This window comes from Clupea harengus, chromosome 15 (genome assembly GCF_900700415.2).
Source record: "Clupea harengus chromosome 15, Ch_v2.0.2, whole genome shotgun sequence".
Taxonomy (NCBI): Eukaryota; Metazoa; Chordata; class Actinopteri; order Clupeiformes; family Clupeidae; genus Clupea; species Clupea harengus.
The window spans coordinates 199,216-225,265 of record NC_045166.1 but is presented as its reverse complement, the minus strand read 5'-3'; the positions used below and the strand labels follow the sequence as shown (position 1 = coordinate 225,265).

General features: G+C 45.6%; 1 protein-coding gene across 2 annotated transcripts in view; it reads left to right on the top strand.

Annotated features, from left to right (window-relative positions):
* kif26aa (kinesin family member 26Aa) overlaps positions 1-24,708 on the top strand; it is an 85,951-nt gene extending 61,243 nt beyond the window's left edge. The window contains exons 6-16 of one of the 2 annotated variants that reach the window (XM_031581063.2): positions 5,212-5,427; positions 7,027-7,120; positions 8,864-9,126; positions 9,610-9,793; positions 12,069-12,228; positions 12,993-13,155; positions 13,965-17,094; positions 17,868-18,061; positions 19,008-19,028; positions 19,736-19,886; positions 21,964-24,708. In XM_031581063.2, coding sequence (XP_031436923.1) covers positions 5,212-5,427; positions 7,027-7,120; positions 8,864-9,126; positions 9,610-9,793; positions 12,069-12,228; positions 12,993-13,155; positions 13,965-17,094; positions 17,868-18,061; positions 19,008-19,028; positions 19,736-19,886; positions 21,964-22,145 — 4,758 coding nt within the window. In that variant the 3' untranslated portion in view covers positions 22,146-24,708. The remainder of the gene's footprint in view (positions 1-5,211; positions 5,428-7,026; positions 7,121-8,863; positions 9,127-9,609; positions 9,794-12,068; positions 12,229-12,992; positions 13,156-13,964; positions 17,095-17,867; positions 18,062-19,007; positions 19,029-19,735; positions 19,887-21,963) is intronic. The other variant, XM_031581064.2, reaches the window with a different exon arrangement.
* Positions 24,709-26,050: the final 1,342 nt, after the last annotated feature.

Sequence of the window (26,050 nt, the reverse complement as noted above, 5' to 3'; positions counted from 1 at the left end):
AATGTGTGATGCCGGCTCCGCTCTGAAGGAGTCTTTGATAGCGCTTGTCCTGATTCCCAGGCTGCTGGGATTCCAAGAGGCCCTTGCCATATGCCAGCTAGCATTCCTCCCTGGGGTGAGTGGTAGTCCGTGGGAGTGGGAGAAAAAAAATGGTTTGAAAACTGGGAGTTGTGCTGGTCATGGACATCACAGGGAATATTGGAGAGTTGGAATGGGATCCATCATGGAGGGATTTCAAACTGAGGCTGTTGTGGGTGGAACACAATGAGTACTGAACATGAGCTAATCACTGAAGAGCTTGCACTACACATTGACGCTCTGCAATTAGCCCTGATGAAATGCGTTCTTCAAAAAGTCTGTATGTTTTCAGGTCCTAAATCCAGACTGAATAGACACCCTGTGTCACAGTCCTGATGACGTTGGCCCAGGTCTGGTCCAGATTAGGCCTGGTTCTGGCATCGCCGTTCCAGTCAGCAGATACCTGGACAATTCATACTCTACTCCTCCACACTGATACAAAATTATGTTTCTTGCACTTCCATATTGAGATTTATTTCTCTACAGTTTCAGATGTGATTGAGCAAACTTAAGTTTGGTTGGTTGCACCCTGGAGTTCAACATCTCTAATTAGAGTGGAGCTGTGGGGTCCCTGTACCCTTACTTAAATGACGGGTGTCTTTCCACCCGAAAAACACACACACAAATTGTGTCATGCACTCTCTTGCTACCACTTGTTTACTGCCAAGCCTTCAATTTGCTTTATTACTTCAGAGTTTCAAACATTATTGAGCGTATTTTAGATTTTCACTCTTGAGTCCAACAAACTAAAATCATTACGGCGGTGTTGTTTTGGTGAAAAATCGATTTATCTGAGCCCAGGGTAGCTTTACGAGTGAACCTACATTACATAATTACACCTAGTTTATTATTGCCTCTTCATCTTCCTGTGCTTACCATCGCATGAAGCACTTGAGCTTTATTCGTCTCGCTTTTGGTGTCATTTGGCTAAGCATCAAATAGTCGTAGCAGTCGGAGTTCAGTGTCAAATCCCTGACCAGGCTACGCTGTTTGTCGGAGATTATACCGCTTGAAGAGATTATGCTAAAGTGGATTAGGTACCCTCCTGATTTAGCAATCCCCCCACAACTCCCCACCCAGACTGTGGAGTTCATTGACAGGCGTGCGTGTGATTGGGCGAAGGAGGTGAGGTGTCCTTAAGTCACCACTATGGCACATGACTTGGGGTCAGACGCCTGGTGAAAAGCACCTCGCTGGCAGTTGTATGATGTGGACGCACGTGCCTGACCGGTTATTCCGCTCAAGTTAGCTGATCCCTTTTGCTTATGCAGCATGGGGTCTGGGCTCTCGAGAACAATGTGGCCTTTCATCGTTGAATGGTTTGAGTGTTTGAAATACTACTGTTTGCCGCAGACTTGGCTGGTCCAATGTTGACCCTAAGAGGAGCATTTGGCACCGTTTCAGTAGTACGGCTAGACTGCTTTTGGATTGAACTTGCAAATGGTTGTGGTAACGTGCAAATGGACTGAACTTGCCTTCACCTGATTTGCTTTTGATGACTTAAGATGACTTGATGACTTAAAACACTTTCATGTGACAAGGGACATAATCTCCATAATGTGATCACTGTGGTTAAAAAAAAAAAAGGGGGGTTGGGTTAAAAAAAAAAGAGCTGGCCATAAGACGGAAGTAAGGTTTTTTTGGTTGGCAAACACCTCACGCAAAAACAAAAGAGACATGACAGGCACACATCAAGCACAGGCAAGCACACGCTAGTCATTCAGTAAGATTACATTGAGCGCAGGCAGCTGCCGGGCGCTAATGAGGCTTTACACCGTGGAGGCAGATGGATGTAAAACAGACCCTAATTAGCCCCAGTGAGTGTCAGCACATCAGCAGCACAAAATGGAGCTGTGTGGAGAGGCAAATGAGCCTGGAAAGGACCCACTCCAGGTAGAGGAGAAAAGAAAGAGGATAGGGAAAATGGAAAAAGAGAGTAATTTCAGGTGAGGAATGGAAAGCAACTGGAGCAGAAGAAAAGAGAGAGGAGTGGAAGAGAGATTGGAGAGTGGGAAGGATCTGAAGCCTGGAGGAAGGAACGAGTCGTTTCATGGTGGATGTGTCTACAAAGCAAGTTCCTAAATCTTAGGATTGGTTTTTTTGTTGAGCTTTGAGTAGAACACACTTGTGTATTGCAGGATATGCTGCTGTGGTAACATGGGACTGGACCCTGTGTGCAATAACGGGCAGTCAGTCAGGTTTAATTGGCAAAACAGTCTGCTACTTGTCTAGTAGCTCTTTCCATCTTCAGTCACGAGTGCCGGAAATTGCCTGGATGTTGTAGGATGCAGCATTTCAACGCTGTCAGTATCAGAACATTAATTACGATTTTGATGGCTTACTGCCCTTCAATCATTACGAAAGTCTCCTTTTGTGTGGCGCCAGCATTTGAAAAAATAATCTAGAACTTACCCTTCCTTTTCCATCAGTGAGTCAAAGTCAGACAGGAAATTAGGTTCGCTGTGGCCCTGCATCTCATCGCATCTCATTGTGTCAGACGAACAGCCCCCCCTGCCGTACACAGGACGCTCATTGTTAGTAACTGCATTGCTTTTATCTACACCACCAGGGCAATAAAACTTGCCGGCTCTCTGTTGTTGCGCTTTGCTGGAGTCTTCCCCAGTGGCTATAAAAGCTGAAATAGCGAACAGGGAATGTCTGGGCGCGTAAACGCCGCCTCAAAGCACACTGGAAGTCAATTGAGCCTCTAAATCAGGCGGCAGGATGTGGTGCATCAGCTTCCTGCCAATCCAGTGAGTTTGTTCAGGTGCTGTTTGTTTTTTAAGCCTTTCGTGGCCACTGATGAGGAAATTATGCCCTATATATATATATATACTGCATCTGGAGCAGTGTGCTGTAAAAGAGGAATGAATGTGAACTCTGAGTATCACTTTCTTGAAAGGGCTTGTGCCTATTGGGACCCAGTGTTTAATAGTATGTAGAGTATTGAAGTCATCCGCTGCGGTTGTTTTCCCAAAGACGGTTTTGCTGTCAGATCTTTGTTGAGTCTAATGGAGGGTGACACAACAAGTGAGCCCAACTGGATGAGGATGCCGATCCTGCTTAGCTGGTACTGTGCATGAAAGGAAGCAGAGAAATCAGTGAAGAGCTCTTGAAAGAAAAACGTAGAAAAGTAGGTTTTTCTTCTTGCATGAGGCTCCTGCTGTGCAGACATATGCTTTTTTCCCGAGACCTAATTAAATTAGGGTCAATAGAACAGGAAGTATTAGCTACAGTTGTTTTAATGGTTCCATCCCTTCCCTTACAGTCCCAGTCGACGGCTTCCTCTCTCCCTGATCCCTAATCCAGACATGTTCCTGAGTGCAGATTAACTCTGTGCGTCACAGTACAGACAAAATACAAACACTACATGTCCTCCTCCCAAATACACCACCACCTGTACGCGGTTATGGATACATGACTTGTTGATTAAAACTCACTGTCGCTTGAAGAGGAAAAATAAAGATTAAATGTCACTCCCCTTATTAAAAAGTCTACCTCCATTATGAAACATTCAAAGGATTTTTTGTAAAACAACTACATCTTTGAACTGGTAATTTAGTAGAATTGGTGAGTAGCCCATTCAGTAAAAGCCTTCTTTGTCTCATCTGGGATGCGCTAGACGGCTCAGGCAGCCCCCCAGAGATCCCTCCAGCACATTACCTCATGGCTGGCCCAGCGCCAGGTCACTAGATGGATTTATCCGCGCTCCAAAGGTGGGCTGCCTATGAAACCAGATTACACATTAGGTACAGCTCAAGTTTTTTTAGCCGTGTTGTCATCGTCGTGCACTCCATTAATTTCCAAATGAGCCATATTCAGCGTTTAAAGAGGCCGTTAACATTTAGCAGATCACTCCAGTTGTTATTTAGTTCAAGTGGCGATGCTGCTGCGCTGTTGCGCTTTCATCCTCATTTTCCTTATCAGGTGGCTTTTGAATGGGAATTTATTGAAGCTGGTATTTACAGTGTGCATAATTCTAATTATATGAAAGGTCTAAAGCGTTTGCGAGAGGATTCATTGGGAACTGTGGCTGGAGCCTCCAGTTAATGATGGGAAGTGTAATTAGATCTTTCCATTGGAGGTTGCATTTATTGCACTACAAAGCATTGGATTCAGCTGCGGCCCGTGCAGCAGTGGATGGGAGGTGTTTGGTCAGCATGCAAACAGTTATATCGTTCATGAAAGCGCCGGTGCCAGAACTGACTTTGAGTTTTCTCATCGTCATCCTTCAACACAAAGTGCAGATTCAGCTGATTTGCGATAGACTGCTGAAAAACAAAGACTCTAAGAAAGCGAGGAAAGAGGGGGGAAAAAAAACTCTTGAGAATTAGACCTGTCAAGAATGGAGTGGGTAGTGTTTAGCCAGCTGTATACCCTTACACCCACTATTGTTTGCCACATCAAATCCATCCAAAAAAAACGTCCCCTCCCCCGTTCCTGCCCAGTAAAGATCTGGCAGTTCCACTTGGCCGTGGCCATGAGAGGCTCTTGAATGTCTGTCAGATCCACCCTAAAGTGTCAGTTGGATCGTCGGGAGGCTCACGCCATCAGTGTGCTGGTGTTTGACTGGAGAGATATTCCTGGGTGCCGGTGAAGGAGGAGTGGCTGAGAATCTGAGGCAACAACTCTCCTGCCGCCAAGTTGTATGTCATCCAAACACCACTGTGTGTGTTGTGTGTTTGTGTGTGTGTGTCTGTGTGTGTGTGTGTTTGCGTGTGTGTGTGTGTGTGTGTGTGTGTGTGTGTGTGTGTGTGTGTGGAGGGGTGTTAATCCTCGAATCCCTGGCAGGACAGCTGAAGGACGTTAGCGTGGCATGCTGCGCTCAGTGCCACTCCCTCACGTTTATGCTGCCACAGTAGGGTCACCTGGGTCAGTGCCATGGCAACGGTAAGCCTACAGTGCTGATGGTGGAACGCCTTCGTGGATCGCTAATTAGTGTTAGCTCTGGGGTGTCTGTGTGTCTCCAGCTGTTGTTCCAACACTCCAAAGGTTGTTTGTTCGAGCCTTGTCGGGGTTTTGAAAAAAAGGTTTGAAGTTGATGTTTGAAAACCCCATGGATTCCGTTCACCACTCCAAAGTTTCAACATAAAATTTGACTTAACGTCTTTGTTTGTTGTTTTTGCCTTGCAGGTCAAGGTGATGGTACGGATGTGCCCCATGCCAGGTTCCCGTGACACGTCGGAGTCCATGTCCTTCCTGAAGGTGGACAGCCACAAGAAGCAGCTGACTCTGCTGGAGCCGTCCCCCAACTCCCCCTCAACATCCTCCGCCACGGCGCAGAGACGCTCGGCCGCCGCCCCAAAGATGTTCGCCTTCGATGCCATTTTCACCCAGGATGCCTCCCAAGTGAGTGGAGTGAGGGGGCGTTGTTTTAATTTTGACCAGGGACAGGGGGTTGGAACCACCCACGGCAAGAAAATCTGTTCAAACTGTGTTTTGGCGAATCACCAATATATAACCGAAGTACAAAAACATTGAGAGAAGGTTCTTCAGATGTGGTTGTTGTGTGTCACCTCAGACCAAGAAACACAAAGCTACATACATACATGTCTGTGGTGAGGGAGAAAGAAAGTCATATTTCAAATAACATCAAAATGCCAATAAGTCCAAAGCAAACAACAGCATGTCAGTGTCAGTGTAATATCCACAACAATGGACCACAGGAGTGAAAACAGGAGGTTGATGGCAGGGGGGCGTGTGTTGATATTTGGGTAGGGGTAGATCTCGGAGACGTGGGGGAGGGGTGCCCTTTCCCATTCTTAGAAATCAGAGGGCAACATTTGCTAGGCCTGCAAATGATTTGAATTCCATCGCCTCCCAGAATATGTATACTATCTCACAACAGGGAATGGGGTGGGGCACCTCAGTGCTCTAAACAGAGATCAAAGTATTCCTGGGGGGCGCGAGTGTGAGTGTGCGAGGGGAGCTATGAGAGTATACATGGGGGGTATGGGTGTGTGTGTGTGTGTGTGTGTGTGTGCGTGCTAAACCATCAGACGGATCAGTTTCAGCGCAAAGGTGGTGGGAAGAGGCGCTAACAGCAGATTGAGCCCCCCCCCCGTGTTCCCCTTCCTTTCGCACGCCATGGGGGTTGGCAAAGGTGCGGGGTGGCGTCGGAGGTGGGGGGGGGGGTTTTCCTGTTGTACATCATCAGCCCTGATGATCAATGAGAGCCGAGCACGCTGCAAAACAGACGGAAGCCTTTGAAGAGGCAGACATCAGAGCTGGAGGTCGTACTGCAAGTCTGTCAAAACATTCACACATGTAACACTTGCATGCAAACACACACACATACACACACACACACACACACACACACACACACACACACACACACACACACACACACACACACACACACACACACACACACACACACACATACACACATACCTGAGGCGAGATGCCAGAGTTTGAAAACTTTATTACGGAAATGGCACAGACTCTCTTCTCTCCTCCACTGTAAGAGTAGAGCTCGCGACAGGTGGAGTTCTGTTGCAAGCTGTGGTAACACCCTGACAGCCCCAAGGGTGTGATCTATAATGAATATGTTTTAAAGTTACAAGCAACTGGTTAGGGGCCTTATTATGTGGGACAAACTCGGGGGGAGGGAGGGTGCGCCGTGGGAGAAGGAACTGAAAATAAAAAGCAGGAGAAATGTAATGGCTGAAGATATACTGCTCAATTTTAAAGAACATCTCAACGAAAACATTTCAAACGGTGTCATGTGACGCAACATGAGCAAAACCCCTGACCTCCATTCTCTCTCCCACCCATCCTTGTGTTATCCTTAAGCACTGGCATCGCTCACTCTTTGAAGGCCACTCTCTCCTCTGAGAACTGCTGTATGAAGCTTATGGGCTATATTTTGCTTTATATATAAATATATTGATTGGTCAAACTGTGTTGCTACCATTGGCTGAAGTTCTTTCCTTGTGTTTCCAGGCGGAGGTCTGCTCAGGGACTGTTGCGGAGGTCATCCAGTCAGTGGTCAACGGAGCCGACGGCTGCATCTTCTGTTTCGGCCACGCCAACCTCGGTCAGCACCAGTACTTCTCTAGTTTGGACAGCACACTGGGGTTTATCATAGGACTGGTGCTAATGCAGTAGTTTGGACAGCACACTGGGGTTTATCATAGGACTGGTGCTAATGCAGTAGTTTGGACAGCACACTGGGGTTTATCATAGGACTGGTGCTAATGCAGTAGTTTGGACATCACACTTGGGCATCACTTTGCTTCACAATTTTTAGTATGTACTCGTTAGGTATGACTTTGGCTATACGTAAGTCAACATTGGGTACAACACTACATTTTATTGGGGGGTTAGAAAATATACTATATATGTGACTTGCGTGCATGCTGCACAAGTGACTGTGAAGTCCCCAGGGTTCAGAGTACTGTATCATGAAGTCAACTCCCTCGTGACTTTGGCTCAGATTTTGTAACCGTCGCTGCCCAAAACCATTACTGTCGGAGAAGTGTAGCACAGTAACAATCTCCCCTGATGTGGAAAATGATGAATTACACACACTCTGGGCATTCTTTGAGTGCATGTGGCCGTCGGTCGGAGAGAGAAAAGCATGGCCGCCATTTCCAAAATCCAATTTTAACCCCTACTGAACACACATCATAGCAAGCTGCTTGCCTCCACCAATTCTTCTCCATTTTAATTAACTCCTCCATTGTCTGCCGAACCCCTCCAAAAAGTACAAAGCTTTTTTTTTCCAGAATTCATTTTAGGAGGCATCACAATGGGCATCCCAATGACTGACGATGGCTAGGGGGGTGCAGGCGGGGGAGGTCCCTTTTTTTTTTTACTGATTCTGAAGGCCTCTCAGGAACGGTCCCAGAGTGTTTTTCTATGAGGGGAAACTGTAGCTGCGAGCACTCTCTCATCCCACTGTACGAGACTGCTTAATCAGCCACGGCTGCACGCTGAATGGAAAGTAGGCTAGGATCATTTTTACGCTGGGTGTTTGTTAAGCATGCAGCATTCCCCACATTTTTATTCCGGCCTTTGGCTCAACCCCCCGCTAAGAAGGGTTAGTCTACTCCCTGCTGTGAGGCTAAGGTCACGTGTGTTCGGTTGGGTTTGGGGCTTCATCAGTTTCACTGTCATACAGTACAGAAATACCTCTGTCATTTAGTTTATCTGCACAGGCTTACTGTTGCAGCTTGGCTATGGCAGAGTGGAAACACTGCTTATCTGGTTCCATTGTTATCCTCTGGTAGTATTATAGAGGGATAGTAAGATTGGGTTACATTTGATTTGGATGGTCTGCCTACAGAGACTTTACAGATGGTTTGTTGAAATTCAAGTACAGTCTTCCTAATTGTTCGCTGAACCAAACCCAACCCTTAACCATACATTGTAGTTAATGTTTTGTTTGTTTATAATCTGAGAACCTGGAGATAGTCTATAGGGGGCCATCCAAATAATGTGTGGCCTAATATTGTTCATCTGTAAGGTTAAGAGCACCTTAGTTCTTTCATTTTGAGTTTAAGTAATACAATTTTGATTCTTAATAATGCTGTTGTCCACAGACATGCACTTATCAATTATGTATGTGTCTGTGGGTGGATGTATGTGTTTAAAGCTGTGCAGGGACCACTGACAGATATGTTTGTGTGTGTTTGCTTGTGTGTGTGTAAGTATATATAAGATCTGCACGGTTGCTGTTGCTGATTGTTGTGGTCGGTGCATATGGTTACCTGGTAGTGCCTGTTCAGTGTGTCCATCTGCATTACCGCTTACCCTCCCCTGACCCAATCCCCCACAGGCAAGACATTCACCATGATTGGCCAGGACAGCTCGACCCAGAGTCTGGGTGTGGCGCCTTGTGCGATCTCCTGGCTCTTCAAGCTGATCGAGGAGCGTCGGGAGAAGGCTGGCGCCCGCTTCTCCGTCCGCGTGTCCGCCGTGGAGATATGCGGCCGAGACGAGGCCCTCACAGACCTGCTGTCCGACCTCTCATCCGGCACCGCACAGGACAGCCAATCCCCGGGGGTCTACCTGCGAGAGGACCCCGTTAGCGGATCACAGGTAGTACCCTAGGTCACTATGAAAATGGAAGGTTGCGTCTGCTATGTCTACATTATTAGCGTTAGCTTGGAGGAGGGGTGACATTGATCGTTTGCCCATCTCTCTCCCAGGTCTTTCCTCCCTTTGTTAATAGTGCGAGAGCTTCCTCCCTCTCTACAGTGACTTCATCATCTGACCTATTTCTTCTTCCCTCCTCACCTCTCTCTTCCTCCCCCACTCCTGTTAACATTTCTCTTAAGTATGTCACCTTGGAGACCTGGCTCTCCGAGCCAGAAATGTGCCCTCTGGTCCAATTATCAGATTCTTACAATAGGGATGTCTTCTCATTCAATGTCCCCCATGTTTGTCTTTATCCCGCTCTGCCAATCTGCCTTCTTCCCTTTGTACTGCTTGCCTGTGTGGTTCACATTCTCACTGCCATCTCTCTCTCTCTCTCTCTCCCTCTCTCCCTCCCTCTCTCTCTCTCTATCTCTCTCTCTCTAGCTCCAGAATCAGAGTGAATTGAGAGCATCCACAGCGGAGAGGGCGGCCTTCTATCTGGACGCGGCCCTCGCCGCTCGGAGCACCAGTCGGCCGGACTGTGAGGAAGAGGAGCGCAGGAATTCCCACATGCTCTTCACCTTGCACGTCTACCAGTACCGCATGGAGAAGAGTGCCAAAGGAGGAAGTGAGTGAGTGTGTGTGTGTGTGTGTGTGTGTGTCATGGGTCTGTGTGTGTGTGTATGTGGATTTGAAGGGCTCTGTGCATGTGGCTGTCATGTTTTTAATATCTGTGGTTGTATTTCAAAATTGAGTGTGTTTGCTCTTTAAGAAGCATATGTGTGTGTGTGGGTATGTGTGTGTGTATTTCGGGGTAGGGGAATGTGTCTTTGCAATTATGTTCTTAAGGGGGGGTGAGGATGATGATGATGATGATGATAATAGTCAGGCACATCTGAAATTTTTCTTGCATTACAGTTGGTCCATTTGCACCATCAAGAAACAAAGATGGTTTACATTTTACCTAACATTTACAATGACAAAAGACCTTTCCCTTCAGCATACATTTGATTTGGCCTTAAACGCCATATTTAATTTTAGGATTTAATGGTGCACGAAAGAGTGCTTCAGTCTAACCTTATTAAACGTGGAACCCTTGGTCCTCTGGTTTGATGGTGACAATTTGTATTCACTGTTCAGGACATGGTTGGGGTCAAAGACAAGGTTACTGTACTGTACTGTGTTACTGTAAAGAAAAGGCTGGTTTGGTTGTATTTGGGTCTATGTTTGTGTCTTTGTGTCCGCGAGCTTATTTACATGCTCGTCTGGGTGAGTGTGTGAGATGTGTGGGCGGTGTTACTCGTCGAGCATGTTGTCATTTGTGAAACAGCTTGGGGAGGTTAGCGCAGTTGCTCATCACTGCGTCTCCATCACTGGCTTAATGAGCCTTCACTCACCTCTCCAAGGTTTAATTATTGGGAGTGGAACAAGTAGTTTGGGCTAGTTCTATCTACCTGAAAGATTCATTTTATAATTTATTTAGAACATTATCATTAAAGTTCGATACTAGGCAACCAGACCATATCATTTTCATAGCACACTATGGGATTGGTGCTAGTGTGTCAAATCTCTCTCTTGTTTCGAGCTCAGTAGAAATGCTCTGATCTGCACAATTCAAATGAGTGCGCGTGCTTTCATCTCGCTCTCCCAGAACATATTTTGCATGCATCATTAGTATTAGAAGAAAAGACAGTTGCAGTGGGTTGCACAATCCCGGCAGGTCTATTATCTCTCCGTCCAACTGAACATATATTAATTAGCTTCATTTGGTGCCACTGATAGCAGGAGAAGCCAGAATACCAAGCGCAGTGGGGGAACGCCAGCACATTTTCATTAGCGCTCCTGGCCGTACCTGTCAGTGGAGCTTCTCTGCGTTAGCCTGGTCATTAGTATTGCACCACGGCCTCCACTCCTCTAGATGGGCGCTGGTCACAGCCAGAATATATTTCAATGCATAATGAGGGCTGGGTCCTCTCACGGCGGAAATGATGAGGAGGCTGCTTAGCATTCTGCCCCCATGGAGTGCTATCGTTCCATAGGCTCTGTGCTTCTCAATCTTGCTGACGTGAGGTTAATTTTCAATGCTTGCTATTTAAAACAGGCGCATTGCCACTCTCCCTTATGTGAGCGGCGCTTGACTTATTTGTGACCCGACTGAATTTTGAATGAACCCAAACCAATTTTAATGAAAATATGATATTGACCCTTGTAGCCTCAGTCTAGGTTGTGTAGTTTTTGCTGTGAAACCTAAACTCTTGAATTTCTTTTCAAAGACATAAGTAGTCACAATAACTCCTGTCTCAATAGAAAGACAAAAACTATTATTAGTGATTTGTCAAGGTAATAGTTTACGGTGCCAGTGTGGTTAGTACGTCATTTCCTGTTTATTTATATCCGGAAAATTAGTTTGTCTTTACAAGTGTTTCCTTCTGTGATTGATTGATTGATTGATTGATTGATTGAAGATAAGGCTAAGACAGTAGTGAATGCTACTTCAGAATAGCAACACCAATGGTAATTGTCAGTTTAAAGACCAGTGTGGATCAGTAATCCCTCAGTGCCACTCTAGAGGTTTTTGTCAGAGACGCATTCGAGTTTGACATTACTGCTGAGTTTGGTCACCGCTTTTGGGAACTAATTTGGCATTGCTCTAGTGATGTTACAAAGAAATCAGACAGTGATTAACAGTCCTGGCTATCCTGAGAGCTCTTTAGCTCTTGAAAACTTTTAAAACATGTTTTTTTTTTTCTTTTCTTTTGGAGACCAGCCCATTTATTATCCTTGGTGGTTGTAAAGTACCAAGGTCATGGTTTTATCTCTGAGGAAGCACAATCGCTTTCTGCTGAATGTTAATTTAGCCTCCTGTAACGGCTTCCTAATAAGTCTTCCCTGCCCCCTGGCAGTGTCGGGTGGTCGGAGCCGCCTTCACCTCCTGGACCTAGGCAGCTGTGAATCTGACCTCAGCCAGACCCGCGATGGAGGAAAGGGCCAGTGTTTGTCCCTGGGCGCCCTCGGCAATGTCATCCTCGCCCTGGCAAATGGAGCCAAGCACGTACCATACAGGTGTGTGTTTGATGAAGCCATTTGTGTGATAAAAATGTGTGTGTGTGCGTGTGTGTGTTTGCCCATGTGTTTGTGTGTGTGTGTGTGTTTGTGTGTGTGTGTGTGTGTGTGTGTGTGTGTGTGTGTGTGCGTGTGTGTGTGTTTGCGCATGTGTTTGTCTGTGTGTGTGTGTGTGTGCGCGCATGTGTTTGTGTGTGTGTGGAGTGTTTGATACAATGTGCATTTTGTTTCCCTGGCTGCAACCTTGTACATGTTGCCGACTCCATTTTCAGACAGATCAATGGACCCAATTAACTGACTTGGAATAGGGAAATGGCAAGCAGTGGGAGGTTGAAGCGAATAGTTGAGGGAAGTTATTGATGGCATTTAGATTTCAGATGCAAGACAAGGCTTTGCATTGGCTTTCTGAAGGACAGACTCTAGATAGGCATCAACAAGGTATCAACAAGAGACAGAGTTATTTCTTCTTACTTACTGTTTGCCTGGAGACCTCAAATCCAGCACACAAGATAACATGAAGTGCCTTTTTTCTTTTGGCCAAACCCATACAAATAATTCCTCCTAAGAATTTCTGTTACACTGTGCCAAAGGGTAGAAGTATTTTTTTCTTTTTTGCCATCTTGCTTGCCTACCACGAGTGTCTCCATTGCGGTAGGAGCTGGCTCCTGTGATCATGAGGGAGAGAGTATTGGGGGTTGGTTGGTTAGAGATGGCAGGGGTTGGCTTTTTGGCTAACGAAGGGGCTGTTTTGATGAATAATTCAGGGACAGCAAGCTCACCATGCTGCTGAGGGAGTCTCTGGGCAACATCAACTGCAGAACCACCATGATTGCCCACATCTCTGACTCGCCAGCCAAGTATGCCGAGACGCTCACCACTGTTCAGCTCGCCTCGCGCATACACCGCATGAGGAAGAAGAAATCCAAGGTCAGTATTTGAATCCGCGGGGGCAGTGTGCAAATATCTGTTCTGTGTACATGTGTCTGTATGTGTGTGTGTCTTTGTGTGCCTATGTGTTGTGCATTTTGTGTGTGTGTCGGTAGAACTCTGAGTGGCCGGAACCTGTATGAGTCTGACTGGGTCTTTCTATGTTGTTTTGATAATGCCTTGGCAGCGCTCTTTTGTGATTAAACTTTTGCACTCAATTAGAGCTTGTATTACTGCCCCAGATTGATTCGTCGTAGGGTTAATAATAGCTTACATTTCAAGCCATTCTGATTTCTAATGTTAACATATTTTTTTATTTCCTATGGTGCCTTGTTACAGTAATAATTCAGAGAGAAATGTTCTCCAGTGTTCTGTGCCAGGAAATCAATGGCTACATCCCATAGGGAGACTGTAATGTATGCATTCAGATTAGTACAGCATACATTCACCATAATTAGGGCAGATTGACGACATGTATTTATTCTTTATAGATTCAAAAAAATCATTCAGAAGCGTAAGTTACCAGCCAATATATGTTAATGTCATTCATTGAAGCCCTGTCTGTGTTGCTTGCACTTTTAACCTTTGATGATATTGACATGTCATTTTCTATAGGAACTAATATGCTGTAGAATCAATTGTGCTCTGAAATCCAGCTATTGAATTAGCCTTTATGCATTTTCATTTCTTCAGATTGCTACTGAGAGAGTACTTGAGTAGAAGAGCACTGCTTATCTGGAGTCTTGGAACTACTGTAGCTTATTAGTAAGGCATTTACTTAATTCTTTCATTTTTTTTCTCCAATTAAGTATGCATCTAGCTCTTCTGGAGGGGAGAGTTCTTGTGAAGAAGGGAGGATACGTCGGCCGGCGCATATTAGGCCATTCCACCCCAGGACTGTGGCCCTTGATCCAGATATGCCCGCGATGCTCTCCAGTGACCCAGACTACTCATCCAGCAGCGAGCACTCCTGTGACACGGTCATCTATGTGGGGCCTGGTGGAGCCCAAATCTCCGACCGCGAACTCAGTGACAATGAGGGCCCGCCTGCCTTCGTACCGATCATTCCCTCCTTAAATAGGAGGCGTACAAAGGATGGTTCCATGATAGATGGGGATCATTTAAAGTGCAACACATTTGCGGAGCTGCAGGAACGTCTGGATTTCATTGATGGCAGTGAAGGGCCACCTACTTTCACAGGAGAGGGTAAGGGACCACAGGTAATCCCTAAGGTGAATAGTGGGGTTAGCAAAGCACCTGAGGAGACACCCCTTTCTCCTAGAACTGCTAAGAACTCTTCCCACAACACAGGGTCTACGCACCCAGCTCCCCTCAACCCTGAAAAGGAACATTCCAGAACCTGCTCAGACAGGGCCACTTCTGAACCTGGCAAGTGTGTAACAAAAGACTCAGAACCAGTTGTCAGAGAGAAGGTCTACCTCAACAAAGGACCTTTGCCAAAACCCAGCACCTCCCCATCCCAAACCAGGTCCTCCAGGACCACGGGTGGTGGCTGTAGTGGCCCTGCTGCACGGACACCTCCTGTGGGGATGAGTCAGCAGGCCCTGAGACAGGGTGAGCATGGGGAATCTCCTGTTCTGGAAAGAGCTCACCACATGAGCCGAAGCCCCCTGGAGGTGAATCATCTTAGAGCAGCCCTCAGGGGCAGGTGTTTAGAGAGAGATGTTCTAAGAACCACACTCACCCTTCAGCAACCTGTGGAGCTGAATGGGGAGGATGAACTGGTGTTCACCGTGGTGGAAGACCTGCCCCCTGGTCTGATCCCAGATAATGGCCGACCATCCAGTATAATCAGCTTTAACAGTGATTGCTCCCTACAGGCCTTGGCATCAGGATCACGGCCTGTTAGTATAATTAGCAGCATTAATGATGAGTTTGATGCCTACACCTCCCAAATGGAGGCCTCACCGGCAACCCTAGAGGCTGTCAGGCAATCACAGGAAGGCTTGTACACCTGCCATGGTGGTGGACAATCCCCTATTGGGTCTTGGCCTAGTGAGATGAGTGTGAGTGCACTTGACAGTGAGGCAGTCCACATACCAAAAGGTAGGAACGTGAGGGCAGATAGCACATCCTCTATCTCAGATTCACCTGGTGCGTCACGCATGGAGCCCTTTTCTCAGAAAGGGGCCAAGAGTTCCTTGGGAGACAGCGGTATTTTCTTTTCAGAAGTTGACAGTGAGACTGCAAGCCCCTGCAAAATGTCCCTGAACAAGTGCCCAGCCTCTCTTGATACTACCAAAGCATTCCTCAAAGGCCCTAAATCAACCAGAGCTAACACTCTGAACACCTCACAGTCCCCACAGATCCACCATGGCTCTCACTCCTCACTACCCAGGAAAACCAAACCTACCTCATCTGTTGCTCCAGGTCCCAGCTGCAGCCGGGAACTGCAGAGGCAGGACAGCAGATTGGAAGAAGCATGGCTTTGCAGTGTCAGTGGCCCATCAGATCCTAAACCCACAGACTCAGCATCTGCTGTTAGGTCACCAAGAAATGTCTTGAGTAGCATTCCAACCAGAAAGCCCAATGGAAACAGCAGCAGTGTTCCCCGACCACCCAAGGCACAAGTTTCCTCCTCTGCGCAGAGGGTGGTGGATGGCTGTGAGAGATCTAGCAGTAGGAAAACTGAGACCCTCAGTAGGATGCCACAGCTTAGACGAGGAGCCACCACTCTTGGGACTGTCTCTGTGCCCCATGCTTCGTCCGACTCTAAATGGGGTCATGAAGGGCTGCAAGGGACTGGCAGCCTGAGATTCTCCTCTTTAGGTAAAAGAGGAAATGGACAAAAGGCTAGCGGCATGCCGAAGTCAGAAAGCATCTCCCCTCCTGCCCCACCCCTCCGGAAATCTAGCCTAGACCAGAGGACGAGGATTATTTTGTCTCCAAGTGCCTTGAGGTCAGGTAGCGATGCGGCCAAATCCTCACTTCCCAAAACCTCAGCCTCAGAGGAGGACTTTGATGTTAGGTTTAAAGGGGATTCTGCTAGCTACAAAACATCCAGTTTGAGGACGGCATCCAGTCTTAAGACACGAGGGGGCAAAGGTGATACTGGGAGGTACTTTGGTAGCCTGGTGTCCTTGGAGCGATGTGACAGTCTTACTTCAGTGGCATCCAGGCCCGTACTGTCGAGAGAGAACAGTGGTGCTAGCTTAGGAAGCACTGGCAAATCAAGTAGGATGATTCCACGTCTTGGGATACCCACTTCATCTTCAACACCTACTGCAATATCTCCACCATCCTCCGCCACCAGTGGAAGCAGACTCGGACATATCAAAGCCAGTGCCAGCTCTCGAGCTATTGGTCCCAGTGGGACCAAAGCAAAAGTGCTGTCTGCTAATAGCTCAAAGGCACTTAGTTCCTCCACCAAATCCCTTACAACTTCAGCTGCTGCGCGTAATGTCAGCCTGCCTCCATCAGGGAAGACCCCAACACGTCCAGTGACGGGTGCTAATGGCAAGCCTGGCCGAGGCACCATCATGGGCACGAAGCAAGCTCTTCGTGCCGCAAACAGTCGAGTTAGCGAGCTAGCCTCTGGAAGTCCCAAGAAACACTTAAAGGGCTCTGGGGACTCCGGGGCAGATGGCAACGATGGTGCTACAAACCCCAGTGAGACACCCACCACCCCTGCCTCTCTGCCTTCACCCTACAGCAAGATCACAGCCCCACGGCGACCCCAGCGCTACAGCAGTGGGCATGGAAGTGACAACAGTAGCGTTCTTAGCGGAGAGCTTCCACCTGCCATGGGCCGAACTGCCCTGTTCTACCACAGCGGAGGCAGCAGCGGGTACGAGAGCATGATCAGGGACAGCGAGACTACAGGCAGCGCCTCCTCTGCTCATGACTCGATGAGCGAGAGCGGCGTCTCGACATCCAGTCGAGCGAGAGCTTCTAAGTCACCTAAGAAAAGATCAAATGGTAAGATTGTATTCTCACTATTCATAAACATTGCTGCATCGAAATAACTATGTTAAATGCACTAACAATCTTTGAGAAGGTTGAGAAAGGACATGTAAAATAAAGGCCAGGTATTCACTCTCAACTTGTTTATGTAATGCTGAATGCCATTTTCAGGATTCTTAATATCAAGTACACCTCCACTAACTTACAAAATTCAGTCCATATTTTTAAAGGATCAGTTGTTGTCCTAAAATGAATGGGTCCTTGGGTAAAAAAGGAAACATTAAATTAAGTTGGATCTCTATCCAAAACAATGTACACTCCTTGCTATCATTCATTGTGCATAGTGCAGTTTACTAAGAGTTAGTACTTCTGAATACTATTTAAAGTGTAATGTTATACAGGCAGTGTGTTTTGTGCTCAACACATCCTCATCCCCATCCCCATCCATATTTTCCTGTGAACTAAAAGTGTATCAGTACTTTGCACCAGGTACTTTTCTAGATGCATGCGTCTGGCTGCTCTAATACTCGTTTGAGGTATCAGCCAAAGATGCTGTCTTGCCCTCAATGCATATGTAATCAGAAGCTCCAAGAGAGTTGTGGCTTTTTGCAACAGTCCTTTTTTTCCCTTCCTGCCTGATCTACTGTGACCGTTCTGTTTTGGAGCCTTCATAAATATTTAAAAGGCAGGGCTTTGCAAAAACTCCAGGATATTCCTGGCACACAGCCTGTTCTATAAAGAAACGCTAGAAAGCCTTTTGACCTTCATGACTCTTTTCCTTCCTCCAGGCCTCCAGAGGCGAAGGCTGATCCCTGCACCTCTGCCGGACACATCCTCTCTGAGTCGCAAACCTGGGGCTGCGGGCCAGTGGGTGGATCTGCCCCCCTTGGGCGGCACTCTCAAGGAGCCCTTTGAGATTAAAGTGTACGAGATCGATGATGTGGAGAGGCTTCAGAAGCGCAAAGAGGGCATGGGTGCTGAGGTAAGGGCTGAGCTCAAGATTCGGACTCTGAGAAATGACAGAAAATGTGCTTCTAATAGATATCCAAGCTAAGGGTTTTGTGGTATGCTTTATATTAAAGAATAGACATTGATAAGGCGTAGAGACTTCGAACATGAATAAAGGCCATGAGACCAGAAGTAAGAAAAAGTATAAGGATTCTAACTCATCCAAAATGATGGTATAGGGTTGTTCAAACATGGTGCCTAAGTAGAAGCTCTGTGAGGCATGGAGGTTATCAGTTAAACTGTTACTGACAATAGCTTAATTGATTTGGGTGAGACTAATAGCCCGAGTGTGCAGCCCTGGCATTTGAATACTGGGTAGGGAGGACGGAGAGATCGACAGAGAGAGAGAGAGTGATAAAAAAACAAAGAGAAAGAGAGGGATGAAGGTGCAAGTGATGAATGAAGGCTAGGCCTCACTATCAGAGGCTCGCCTGATCGCTCTTTATGGTGCACTACCCTCCCCACATCCACGGGTCATTAACCGTATCCACGAGTCAAACACGGTCGCCCAGCCAATTGTGTGTAGAAGTCGAGGGGAAAAGACATTAACTCAGCTGAATGGCACCGTGATTTATTTTCAATTAGGAAAAGATGATCTTCAATTCGTCTTTGAGAGCCTGGCGGTCCATGCACGAAAAATGGAGAGGAAAAAAATTATAGTGTGTGCCTGTGTGTGTCTAAGTGTGTGTGTGTGTGTGTGTGTGTGTGTTTGTGTGAGTCCTTGTGTGTGTATGTGGTCATCTCCAAGAGAGGCTTTGTGTTTGAATGAAACTGAGATAGAGGGAGAAAGAAAGAGAGAGAGAGGAAGTGAGCGAGAGAGAAAGACTTCCTCATTTGTGTTTTTCTATTATCTTTGTATTAGCATACTCTTATACATTTTTCTCTCCCCCTCTCCTTCCCCACTGCTCCATTTCTGACAGCCATTTCAGGATGTGGAAAAGGTACGTTGATTAGAAACGATAGATGTGATTTGACTTGGGGAACTGCATAGAGGTATCAGAATGGGGGGGCCAAATCAACCCTGACATAAAACCAGTAATGAAATTACAGTAAAAATCTCCATGTGCATGGACTTAAGCATGCTGGGCTAGAGTGAGACTTTCTCCTTGCCTAGAGAGCAGCTGATGGTGGAGACCCAGCCAGGCGCCGGCTGGAACTGCTCCTCACTCAGCTGCTATCTGTGGCAGCATGCAGTGCCTGAAAACTCACAGAAAGATAGTAAACACTCCGGCATAGTCTGTACCTGTGACACTACCTGCCAGTAATCTGTCCCTCGTTGCCTTGTCCCTTGTTAATCCTCACACAAACAGTTTTTTTTCTTGCCTGAGAGATTAGGGGCGAGTGAGAGATTACTGTGGCTGCTAATTTTATTCCCTGGCTCGTCTCTAATGAATCCAGCCAGTCGACAGAAGCTCAGTCTCTCGGTGGGTTAGCCGCCCCATGATTCAATTTGGCCTAATCCCCTACGGTATAAACGTGTTTCCGTGTCGGGGTGGTTTGCCACAACGCACAGTGCAGACCCAACGACGGTCAGGTACCCAGGCGTCATCCTGCTCTGTAACAGAGGGCAAGAGTACCTGAGCGCTAGTTCCTCGTTTCTCTGAGCGCATTCCGCTAAAGCTCCTCTTCTGGTCTCTTGGGGCTCTAGGGACTGCAGTACTTCAACGCGCGGCTCAGAATGCTGGAGAAGCGTCAGCAGCAGATCCGGGAGCTCAGGGCCAAGCATGAGAGACTGAAGAGGGAGCTGGAGGACGCCAAGACTCGGCTAATGCTTGACCCCAGCAAGTGGATGGGAGAGTGTGAGTACCGATACCCTCGTACATTCACAGTGATTCAGTGATCAGAGGTTTTTATTTAACGGGAACTAAAGGACTGAGGTGAGGTGTGTTTTGAGTATGTGATGCCAAGTGGAGACTAAATGTATCTCACAGGAGACGTATGTATTGCAACAATTGAGAAACTGGAAAGAACATATGGTTCATGAGTTTCTAAGTTAAGGATTCATTTATACTGAATTTGATGTTAGTTTGTTTGTAGAGGCTCTTGTTCCACAAATGCATTTAAGTTCACCACAAGCACATCAAAAAAGGCAACAATGTGCAAAGGATCTAGTGATAGTGGTCGGACTGTATCTCAGAGTTAACACTAAGCACCATAAAACTCTCATCATCTCATATATTTCATAGTATTACAAGAATCGAAGTCTGTCAAATGTGTTCCATGTTCTGTGTTCCTATTGATGACTACATTAAGGTTCTTGCTCTGTGTTCTGTCTTCCGTAACATGACATGCCTGTGGAGTAAATGCTTGAAATTGAAAATATTGATCTATTTCAATTATGTTCTCCGCTCGCTGCTGTAGTCTGCATCGCAAAAATGTGTTCATTTCGGGCCCTGCAGGGATAATTCCAGACTGTTTACAGGTGCCAATGGGGGTCCATTTGCACTGTATGTGAATGAGCCATTTGCTTGTGTTGCTGATAGATAGACATGAGACTGTGGTAGACCTCTGATTTTGTGGAGATAGAGAGAATTCTTTAAATTTTATGATCTCCAGATATCTCCATGTGTTCTTCTGAACTGCACCAATGACCTCGGTGTCATTATGACTTCCTTTGCCATTCCATCCAGAAGGCATCCACTTTAAGACGTGCGATGTTTCCCCCTGCCTCTTCAAAGGCGACTTCCATTTGGGTTATTGGCCACTCAACGTGACTTTGGTTCAATGCGGTGCCTTAAATAAACACACATGCTTTGTCTTTTGTGTTCCTTAAAGACCGGTTGACCCTAGACACAAGAATGATATGCTATGCCTATAGGCTATATTACAGTAGCTTTTGAAAACAGAGGTCAAGCATATAGATGCTCCTTATTCATGTGTGAAAATTCCGATGCGTCACTGAGTCACACATGGCCCTGGTCAATGCCTCTCTTATGTTCTGCCAGAGCCTCTTTTTGTGTTTGTGAGCGAGTGTTCCTTAACATGTTTCCGACATCATTCATACAACTCACATGCAGGGGAATCCAACCATGCAATGCCACACAACACATGTACAAAAGCTTCTTTCTATGGTACAGCTCTAGCAGTGCCTCAAGCACTGGAACTGGTGTGATGCTGAACATTTCAGTGTTTCTATGGCTAGGCATTTTGGGAATTCCTTTTCATTATAACCCAGATTTGGAATATTGTTCAGAGATGGCAAAGCCCTCTGGTCCTTTACGATCAACAATAAACAGTATATTGATGATTATGCTTGAGGACTGCAGTTTGTGTAGGCCTCGTCGTGTTGTGTTTAAACCATAGGGCTTGTTTTGGTTCGCCTTCTTTAACTGGTTGTTGAAAGATCTTCCTTGGTTGCTTGAGCTTTCAAAATCCTTTACATATATATTTATAGAAATTCTTCTATGTATTCATACACTGTATTGTGCAGAGAAGCTACAAGGAAAAGAGCCCGTTTTCTTTTTCATGAATGACAGGTCAATTTGAAACGTTGAATGAAACTGAATGTTTGATCAGCCTCCACCTTTGGCCACTTCTCGCATTTCCCTACTCACTTAGGGATTTAACTTAGAAACAAGCCAACATTTAACAAGCCAGTAGGGAGCATTCTGCCACTGTGTTGAGGTATTTATTACTGTGGGAAGTGTTTCATATTGTATCTAGTGCATAGTAATCCAGTCCGTTTTGTACCTGAAACATATGAGGAACATGACTCCTGACAAATGGTCAATGTCTCACATTCTAACAGTATATGTCCTGATATTGACAGATGGGTCAAATACACCCTGCAGGGAACATCTGACCCTTTGGCCATTTTTTTATGTTATTTTTGCTCCACAGACTCAGTCTGTCTCTCTTCTCTCTCGTTTCCTTCAGTTGACGTGGATCCAGATCTAGACATGGACTCACAGGATTACCTGGAGGCTCTGGTCCAGGCTACGGGTGAACTGGAGTTCTGCGTCAACCTCTGCAAGTCACGCGTCATGATGGAGACGTGCTTCGACATCGTGGTGGCCACCACAGGTGCACAAGGTGGACATCAGGAAGTGGAAGTTTGAGTAGGCGGAAGTGGAAAAAAAAGAAAAGAAAAGAGAAGAGGAGATACAGAGAAGGGTGGATGAAGAGAGATGCTTTAAAGCAAACTGGTAAAGGATTTTAGAAGATAAAGAGCGGACGCAGAATGAATTGGTCAAAGCCTGAAAGAGCAGGTTGCTTAGACTGACTGGAGCCTGGGGCTAAGAAATGGACTGAGAAAAATGAATCACGACCGACCTAGGTTCAGTTTCCTTGAATCACCTGTGTGGACAGACGTTAAGGTGAGTCATCATCGTCACCATCATCGTCATCGTGTTTTTCACCAGGAAGTGCCTTGATCATTAATGATCCTGAGGGATTACCTTTCTTTCTGATTTGGTGCTAGTTTTGAAACCAGCTTACCTGAGCAAACCCTTATGTATTCCATTTTTTGAGAAAGTCACATAAAAAGTATTTTATATTGTATTGTAATCTACGGTGTATTTATACATGATTTTAGTTAAGAAAAACAACATAAATCAAGGGGCAGTAATATATGTATGTATATGTGTATGTATATATAAATATGTATGTTATTGCATACCCCTCAGATCTTTGCCTTTTGTTATGTTCAATCACTCTCCCTAACCCTCGCTTTGATGTTGCGCTCAGAAAAGTTTCCCCTCCGTTCAGTATGCACGTCTCGCCCCGTGATTTCTTCGCTGGTCGTTAGCCGTGCTCCCAGCCCGCTCCACTGGTCCTGATAGCGGTTCTGAGTGAGTGTGCTGTACATTGGATGGAATACCGGAGCTCTGCTGAGAGCGGGTCCTCTGTCTCTCTTAGTTACACTCATCCTTCATAGGCTGCCGTCTCTCACTCTGGCCATGTTTGAGTGTGTGTGTATGTGTATGTGTATGTGTATGCGTGTGTGTGTATGTGTGGACCCTGCAGACCCTCCCAGCCGTGAGATCCTTTGAGTGGCCCAGCCGGATGCATCTCATAAATCATAGGCTTTAGACTCAGCACAGGCCACCTGACACACAAGGGTGGCATGGAGCTCCCAGTGCAATGGTGATACTGCAGGGTCTACCTGCCCGTGTGTTTGTGTTTAGGCTGCTGGGATATTGATCCTCCACCCAGCGAGACTGGACAAAACAATAGTGCATCATATTCAGCAGAGCAACAATCAGAGTTTAGAGAACAAAAGTCCTCAACTCTGTAGGAAAATCACAATTATCTGATTAATTGGCTCCAAATATCTCTGTTAGAGATTCTTCTCTCTGAGAAAGCAGTGGGATATAAACATCCCCTGTCAAGTGAGTGAGTTTCAAACAGTGTCTTGAATCAAACCAACAATCACAGCAGGCACTGAGCTCAAGACTCCTATCCCCATCGCCCTTCGCACTGTAAGCCTATCAGCAGTCGAAGAAACTCACAAAGAGTTCATGACGAGATTCTGTTTCCTATGAGCCAGCTTTCTGCAATTAATTGTGCTTCTCACCAATGTCCTTGTTTTTTTTTAGACAGATAAGGTCACCTTAAGCTCAGTTAAGGGTTTTAAAGAGGTCTACCAACATGGGAACACACTGAAACATCTGAGGGAAAACTGATGAATAAGTAATTGTGATTATAACCTTGGATGTCAGCATGTTTAAGTAATTACCGCAATGTAACGCATTGACTTCAAAGCTGTATAAGGTTCATGGTAGCAAAGCTCTTATTTGGTGCTATTCATATTATTGGATGACACCAAACATGGCAAGTCATTCATGACTAATCATTTGTGATTCATGTACACATCACTAACCATGCATCTCTCCAATAGCATAGTTTGTTTTATGTGAACGGGTCAAGTACCACAGTTATGGTCCAACGATGCAAATTGTCCAAACAGCTTAACTGGTTGTTTTAGTTAATTTGATCATTTCTGCAGACATGAGTGTAGTATGCCATTGTAGTGTAATGACACAGTCTAAGGGGTCAAGTGAATTGAGATGTTATCTATTGAGAAGTCTGCTACTCTTTGGGGGATTCTGAGTGTGAACAACCTGTTATTGAAGTTAAGTACATCACTGTATGAACTGAAAACGATGCTGTTTCTGTGCAGACTGTGCTCCTTTATCTCTCTCTGTTTAAATGCATTCTGCCCACACCTGTTAATGAGTCTGTTTTTGGTATTGCTGTCCGATTGTCTATTTGATGAAAACAGAAAAAATGAGTATGTGTGTTTAATTGCTCCCGTTTCAAAGTCATAACCTTTAAAAACTATGTATTTTTTTAACAGAATGAATCCTCTTTTCAACAAAGACAAATCTCTCAGGCTCATTTTGTAGTTGCTGCATGAAATATTTATTAATCTTTTTGTAATATTTATTTTATTTTTATTTTACTGTGTTTTTCCAAATCTTAGTCTGTTTTTTTTTCTCTTATCAATAAGTTATATAAAATACTCTTTTGCCAAACATATTGAGAGAGAGACTTTTAACATGTAACATGTTTTTTTGGCTTTGTATTGTACAGTTTTATAATCCTTTCTAACAAAATGTACAGTATTCAGTTTGCATCTATTCATAATTGTGAATAAAGGTTACCTTTTCCTCTTTGTAATAAACTGTGAGATTGGAATTTATTCATGCATTTAGATTTCTCATAATGGTGTAATGGTTGCTGGAAATAACATCAATTTGGTGGCAGTATCCGTCGGTTCCGGCAGTAAAAACGAAAGCTGTTGCCCATGTGCCCCAGATGATGAATTTGCTGCTTGAGCTGCTGCTGCTGCGGGTTAGTTCCTCTGAATGCACACCTGAAATAGTCTGCCATCGCTCCAGCCCTGCTTTTGATCATGAACAGGGAGTCTGTCAGAGGATTTAAATGGCCAACACTATCTACAGGAACCGATGTTATACAGAACACTGAAACAGTTTTGTAGACTAGAAAGTAGGCCACACATTTATTATACATCTTTAGGGGCTTTGTTTTTGAATAAGACATTAACTTAGATGTTACTGTTGCACATGACCTGTTTGCAGGCCCACATTAGTCCTTGGTTACCTACTCATGAAGGTGTATCTACTGTATGTGCTGTGGTGACACATTATGCCAGGAATATAGGACCTGCTGAATAGAACATGTGAGATCAGTGCACTATGTTATGACGTATGGAGTGAGAATACCAAGGTGGTGGATGCCTAGACTATGGCCTCTCTCGGGACTATGGCCTCTCATCGGATGACAAACTCTCATCCAGCCCTATGTGGGATGGTTATTCTTCTTTCATGACTGGAGCTTATTCTCTTGGCTCCTGGTTTTGGTATGCTCACAGGGAAACTTGACCGAAATGTTTCATTTCATGACAGGACATGCCCATTTGAACTGACAAGACTAGTTCCCTCTTTTGGTCTGACCCATTGACCTCTCTGTACAGTCTTTGGTCTGACCTATAAAACCACATTATCAGCCAATGGTTTGAGGCATCTTTAGTAGTTTTGTTAATTATGTTGCACTTGGGTGCAATGTAACAAAATGAATGCTTGTCATACGGATGCAATGTTTTTGTGTAACCCAAAAAACATGACCTTTCACTATTTCATATATCATTTAACTCTTGGAAAAATTACAGAATGGAAAACAAAAAAGCAACAAAGGGGAAGAAATAAGTTCTTTGTCAGGCACCAGTTCCAAAGTCAGCCTGCTTGATTTCAGCTAAAGAGTGCATTCTGTGCTTCGTCAGCTCCCTGGTAAATAAACTAAAGGCTGAGGCTTCATTATGCGGCCCACGGAGCAGTTTGTGTGTGTGTGTGTGTGTGTGTGTGTGTGTGTGTGTGTGTGTGTGTGTGTGTGTGAATATGCCAGCATCTCACCCTCGCTTCAGTTGCTGTTCTCCAGATTAAATCTTCAGACTAATTGATTGCATATTGCTTAATGTCACAGCGACAGCAGCCGGGTGACA